This window comes from Leucopleurus acutus, assembly GCF_964270905.1.
Source record: "Leucopleurus acutus genome assembly, chromosome: 2".
NCBI classification, from domain to species: Eukaryota; Metazoa; Chordata; class Mammalia; order Artiodactyla; family Delphinidae; genus Leucopleurus; species Leucopleurus acutus.
Window position 1 is genome coordinate 172,160,003 of NC_139143.1, and position 6,784 is coordinate 172,166,786.

Genomic DNA, 6,784 nt, shown 5'->3' on the forward strand with positions numbered 1-6,784 from the left:
TGGTGGTTTAGGAAAAGCTGGGGGTCAGCAAGGGGATGGGGCTTCGGGAGGGGACTCAGGGGAGGGGTGCCGGGGATCACTGAGGACATGGGAAGCTGACGAGGACTTAGGCATTCGGTGAGGGACCTCCTGGCTGTGCTGCCTGGCAGGTCCTGGTCCCGGCTTCTCGCACCCTCATGTCAGCCCCGGCCCCGCCCGGCGGCCCGTGGAGGACAAGGTCAGGATGCGTGTGAAGCCCCAGGGCCTGGTGGTGACTTCCAGTGCCGTGTGCAGCTCTCCTGACTACCTCCGGGAGCCCAAGTACTACCCCGGCGGCCCCCCCACCCCCCGGCCCTTGCTTCCCGCCCGGCCCCCTGCCAGCCCACCCGACAAGGCCTTCGCCCACACCTTCTCCGAGAACCCGCGCCCACCCCCACGCCGGGACCCCAGCACCCGGCGCCCACCAGTCCTTGCCAAGGGGGACGACCCGCTGCCCCCGAGGGCGGCCCGTCCTGTCTCCCAGGCCCGCTGCCCCACCCCCGCGGGAGACGGCAGCAGCTCCCGACGGCGCTGGGACAACGGGCGGGTGAACCTGCGTCCAGTGGTCCAGCTGATTGACATCATGAAGGACCTGACCCGGCTCTCCCAGGACCTGCAGCACAGCGGCGTGCACCTGGACTGCGGTGGCCTCCGGCTCAGCCGCCCACCTGCCCCGCCCCCCGGGGACCTTCAGTATAGCTTCTTCTCCTCACCCAGCCTGGCCAACAGCATCCGCAGCCCTGAGGAGCGGGCCACCCCCCATGCCAAGTCTGAGCGGTCCAGCCACCCCCTCTACGAGCCTGAGCCTGAGCCTAGGGACAGTCCCCAGCCCGGCCAAGGCCATAGTCCCGGAGCCACGGCCGCGGCCACTGGTCTGCCACCAGAGCCCGAGCCAGACGGCCCTGATTACTCAGAACTCGCTGACGCCGACATCCTGAGTGAGCTGGCCTCCCTGACTTGCCCCGAGGCCCAGCTGCTGGAGGCCCAGGCCCTCGAGCCACCGTCGCCTGAGCCAGAGCCTCAGCTCCTAGACCCCCAGCCCCGCTTCCTGGACCCGCAGGCACTAGAGCCGCTCGGGGAAGCTTTGGAGCTGCCGCCCCTGCAACCCCTTGCTGATCCTCTGGGGTTGCCGGGCCTGGCTCTGCAGGCCCTAGATACCCTGCCCGACTCCCTGGAGTCGCAGCTGCTCGACCCTCAGGCGCTGGACCCCCTGCCCAAGTTGCTTGGCGCCCCTGGCCGCCGCCTGGAGCCCCAGCAGCCCCTGGGGCCCTGCCCGCTGGCTGAGCCCTTGCGCCTGGACTTGTGCTCACCCCGTGGCCCTCCTGGACCTGAGGGTCACCCCAAATACGCCTTGCGGCGCACCGATAGGCCAAAGATCCTGTGTCGCCGACGGAAAGCCGGACGGGGACGCAAGGCAGACGCCGGCCCCGAGGGCCGTCTGCTGCCCCTGCCTGTGCCCGCAGGGCTGGCGGCTGCCCTGGCTGAGCCCCCACCCCCGCCCCCGCCCCCACCTCACACCCTGCCTGGCCCAGGCCCAGTCCCAGAGCTGGAGCCCGAACCCTCCCAGACCCCAGTGGTCCCTCCCCGCAGAGGCAAGTGCCGGGGCGTGCGGCGCATGGTGGTGAAGATGGCCAAGATCCCCGTGTCACTGGGCCGGCGGAACAAGACCACGTACAAGGTGTCGTCTTTGAGCAGCAGCCTGAGCGTGGAGGGCAAGGAGCTGGGCCTGCGCGTGTCCACAGAGCCCACCCCGCTGCTGAAGATGAAGAACAATGGGCGGAACGTGGTGGTGGTCTTCCCACCCGGCGAGATGCCCATCATTCTCAAGCGTAAGCGCGGCCGCCCTCCTAAGAACCTGCTCCTGGGCCCCGGCAAGCCCAAGGAGCCAGCGGTCGTGGCGGCCGAGGCAGCCACTGTGGCGGCAGCCACCATGGCCATGCCGGAGGTGAAGAAACGGCGGCGGCGGAAGCAGAAGCTGGCATCTCCCCAGCCGTCCTACGCAGCAGATGCCAACGACAGCAAGGCCGAGTACTCAGACGTCCTCGCCAAGCTGGCCTTCCTGAACCGCCAGAGCCAGTGCGCTGGGCGGTGCTCACCGCCCCGCTGCTGGACACCCAGTGAGCCCGAGTCAGTGCACCAGGCGCCCGACACACAGAGCATCTCCCACTTCCTGCACCGTGTGCAGGGCTTCCGACGGCGAGGTGGCAAAGCAGGCGGTTTTGGTGGCCGGGGTGGGGGCCACGCGGCCAAGGCGGCCCGATGCTCCTTCAGCGACTTCTTTGAGGGCATCGGCAAGAAAAAGAAGGTGGTGGCCGTGGCAGCCGCCGGGGTCGGGGGCCCTGGCCTCGCTGAGTTGGGGCACCCACGCAAACGGGGCCGGGGGGAGGTAGACGCCGTGACTGGGAAGCCCAAACGCAAGAGGCGGTCCCGGAAGAACGGGACTCTGTTCCCGGAACAGGTGCCCAGTGGCCCAGGCTTTGGGGAGGCGGGCACTGAGTGGGCCGGGGACAAGGGTGGTGGCTGGGCCCCTCACCATGGGCACCCGGGCGGGCAAGCTGGCCGAAACTGCGGGTTCCAGGGGACCGAGGCCCGGGCCTTTGCCTCCACTGGGCTAGAGAGCGGGGCTTCGGGCCGTGGCAGCTACTACAGCACAGCCGCACCTGCGGGCCAGACGGAGCTCAGCCAGGAGCGCCAAAACCTCTTCACCGGCTATTTCCGCTCACTGCTCGACTCGGATGACTCCTCCGACCTCTTGGACTTTGCCCTCTCAGCCTCTCGCCCCGAGTCCCGGAAGGCATCAGGCACCTACACAGGGCCCCCCAGCAGCGCCCTGCCCGCCCAGCGGGGCCTGGCCACCTTCCCCAGCCGGGGGGCCAAGGCCAGCCCGGTGGCGGTGGGCAGCAGCGGGGCTGGGGCGGACCCCTCCTTCCAGCCCGTTCTGCCCACTCGCCAGACCTTCCCGCCGGGCCGGGCAGCGAGCTATGGGCTGACCCCCGGCGCTTCAGACTGCCGGGCAGCCGAGACCTTCCCGAAGCTGGCTCCTCTGCCTTCTGCCGTGGCTCGCTCACCTACCGCACACCCGCCCGCCAGCACCTACCCCCCGCAGTACGGGGGCTACGGGGCTGGACAAAGTGTATTCGCACCCACTAAGCCCTTTACGGGCCAGGACTGCGCCAACAGCAAGGACTGCAGCTTTGCCTACGGCAGTGGCAACAGCCTCCCTGCCTCACCCAGCAGCGCCCACAGCGCTGGCTACGCCCCACCGCCTACCGGTGGCCCCTGCCTGCCACCAAGCAAGGCGTCCTTCTTCAACAGCTCTGAGGGGGGCCCCTTCTCTGGTTCGGCCCCCACACCCCTGCGCTGTGACAGCCGGGCCAGCACGGTCTCACCCGGCGGCTACATGGTACCCAAGGGCACCACAGCCTCTGCCACCTCTGCCGCGTCCTCGTCATCCTCCTCCTTCCAGCCCTCGCCTGAGAACTGTCGGCAGTTTGCGGGGGCTTCTCAGTGGCCTTTCCGGCAGGGCTATGGAGGCCTGGACTGGGCCTCGGAGGCCTTCAGTCAGCTCTACAATCCCGGTTTCGACTGCCACGTCAGCGAGCCCAACGTGATCCTGGACATCTCCAACTACACGCCGCAGAAGGTGAAGCAGCAGACAGCCGTGTCCGAGACCTTCTCCGAGTCATCCTCCGACAGCACCCAGTTCAATCAGCCCGGCGGCGGCGGTTTCCGGCGTGCCAACAGCGAGGCCTCGAGCAGCGAGGGCCAGTCGAGCCTGTCCAGCCTGGAGAAACTGATGATGGACTGGAACGAGGCATCGTCCGCCCCCGGTTACAACTGGAACCAGAGCGTCCTCTTCCAGAGCAGCTCCAAGCCGGGCCGCGGACGGCGGAAGAAGGTGGACCTGTTCGAGGCCTCACATCTGGGCTTCCCGTCAACCGCCTCAGCCAGCGCCGCGGGCTACCCATCCAAACGGAGCACCGGGCCCCGGCAGCCTCGGGGTGGACGGGGGGGCGGGGCCTGCTCGGCCAAGAAGGAGCGGGGCGGGGCGGCGGCCAAAGCCAAGTTCATCCCCAAGCCCCAGCCGGTCAACCCGCTGTTCCAGGACAGCCCAGACCTCGGCCTGGACTACTACAGCGGGGACAGCAGCATGTCACCGCTGCCCTCGCAGTCGAGGGCCTTCAGCGTGGGCGAGCGAGATCCCTGTGACTTCATGGGACCCTACTCCATGAACCCGTCCACGCCATCGGACGGCACCTTCGGCCAAGGCTTCCACTGCGACTCGCCCAGCCTCGGTGCCCCTGAGCTGGATGGCAAGCATTTCCCGCCGCTGGCCCACCCACCTACGGTGTTTGATGCTGGCCTGCAGAAGGCCTACTCCCCCACCTGCTCCCCGACCCTGGGCTTCAAGGAAGAGCTGCGGCCGCCACCCACAAAGCTGGCTGCCTGTGAGCCCCTCAAGCATGGGCTCCAGGGGGCCAGCCTGAGCCATGCAGCTGCAGCCCAGGCCCACCTGAGCTGCCGGGACCTGCCGCTGGGCCAGCCCCACTACGACTCCCCCAGCTGCAAGGGTACGGCATATTGGTACCCGCCAGGCTCAGCTGCCCGCAGCCCGCCCTACGAAGGCAAGGTGGGTTCAGGGCTGCTGGCTGACTTCCTGGGCAGGACGGAGGCCGCGTGCCTCAGTGCCCCACACCTGGCTAGCCCGCCGGCCACACCTAAGGCCGACAAGGAGCCACTGGAGATGGCCCGGCCGCCCGGCCCACCCCGTGGCCCCGCTGCAGCTGCTGCTGGCTATGGCTGCCCACTCCTTAGTGACTTAACCCTGTCCCCTGTGCCGAGGGACTCGCTGCTGCCCCTGCAGGATACCGCCTACAGGTATCCAGGCTTTATGCCGCAGGCGCATCCCGGCCTGGGTGGGGGCCCCAAGAGCGGCTTCCTGGGGCCCATGGCGGAACCTCACCCTGAGGACACATTCACCGTCACCTCCCTGTAGTGCCAACTGAAGTGCCGACTGGACCTCGAGGTTTTGTTCCTGGGTGAGTCTGAGGATGTGGGTGCAGTGGGAAGAAACCGGGGGTGGGGTGGGGGTGGGGTGGGGGGATGAGGACATTAGAGCTTGGGCAAGGGGAAGAAGTATAGCAACGAGCAGGAAGGATTTGAGGACAAGACTGGGGACCCGAGTTGGGATTCAGGGAGTCTGGCGTTAGATGTTGGGAATAGTCTTAGGGAGGAGATGGGGTCTTGGGTGGGGAACCCAGTGTGGGGCTTGGGCATTCAGGGGGTCCCGTTATTGAAATGGCTGGAGGACCATAGACTGGATGGGGCCATCTAGTTCGGTTCATTTCCCTCATCCATGCTAGGTCGTGGGCAGGGACCACCTGAGTCCCAGGAAGCACTCACCACTTGACCTCTTGCAAGGGAGGGCGTTTGCATCGCCCTGCATGTGACAGATGGAGAAAGAAGCAGGTTGGATAATTATCCGCCGAGGCCCATCCAGGATACTGACCCTGCCTGCTTCCCTGTCTCCCTGGGAGCTTCATTTAGTTCACGATGCAGTCTGGCAAGGGCCGGGCTGAGAGTGTGGCCAGTATGTCCTTTTCTGGTCTCCCAGAGTACCCCAAAGGCTATTTTTCAACAGGGGTGTTGGGATCTCCCTGTGCCTGGGGACCTGTAGCCAGCGCGGGTCTATCCCCAGGCAGGATGTTTCCTACCTAGAAAAAGCCAGTCCCTTTCCTGAAGCCAATTGCTTTTCTTAAGAATTCCATTAGGGAACTCCCTGGCAGTGCAGTGGTGAGGACTCGTTTCCACTGCAGGGGGCGTGGGTTCAATCCCGTGTTGGGGAACAAAGATCCTGCGATCCTACAAGCCGCACTGCGCGGCCAAAAAAAAAAAAAAAAAAAAGAATTCCGTTAAATATTGTTAGGTATTCAGATATTGTTTTATCAGGTACTGTCACCTCCTTGAGTTTTCTTAAGATTTTGTGTTTAGGAAAAGGAAAATAAAAGAGGGGAAATGCCCCCAAAGTGGTAAAACGGGACAGGGTTGGAGGAATCATTTTCTTGATGAACAACCTGCTCCAGAAATGCAGCCGTAACTGGCCCATGAGATCCCGCTTTTGGAACAGACCTGTTACAAAAATTGACCCAGACGTGGTGGGTGGTGATGGAGTGGGCTGGGGGCCTTTCTGAGCCCCTCACTCCCCCTGACCTCTGCTACAGTATACTGCAGCCTCCTGGGAGTGCCTTTTCCTGGAGAATGAATAGGAGGGCTCCTGGAAAGCCCCGTCCCTGCTCTGGGAAGGCTGTTCGAAGCCAGGGTGACTCAGGGTCTTGAAGTCATGTCAGTGGAAATGTATCACCCCCTCTCTGCCTGACCTCAGCTCCCTCGGTGCCTGAAGATGGCAGAGGGCAGCACATGGGAGTCAAGAGTCCTGGGGAAGGACCATTCCCCAACTGGCCAACTTGCTACATGCCCTTGACCAAGCTTTCGCCCCTCCTCCACCCCACCCCACCCCCGCCTCTGTTTCCCCATCTGTTGAAGGCAGTTGACTTTGATAATCTCTTGGGCTCTTAAAACTCTGCATGGCATAGACAGTGGACCAGAATTTCTTGGGGGACAGCATAGTTTTCCTCCTAATGAAACCAGACCAAGATTAAAAATGGCCTTCCGTTCCCCATGCACCTCATTGCAGGCAGCAGAGCCGCAGATCTGAAGCAGGCCAAGGAGAAGCTGCTTAGGGTTTAAAATGTCAAACTCCTGATCC

General features: G+C 64.7%; 1 protein-coding gene across 1 annotated transcript; it reads left to right on the forward strand.

Moving 5' to 3' along the window:
• Nucleotides 1-208: 208 nt before the first annotated feature.
• AHDC1 (AT-hook DNA binding motif containing 1) lies at nucleotides 209-5,014 on the forward strand (the record flags this gene model as incomplete). Its single annotated transcript, XM_082833452.1, has 1 exon — nucleotides 209-5,014. The coding sequence occupies exon 1, from the start codon at nucleotides 224-226 to the stop codon at nucleotides 5,012-5,014; it is 4,791 nt and encodes a 1,596-aa protein (XP_082689578.1). The 5' UTR covers nucleotides 209-223.
• Nucleotides 5,015-6,784: the final 1,770 nt, after the last annotated feature.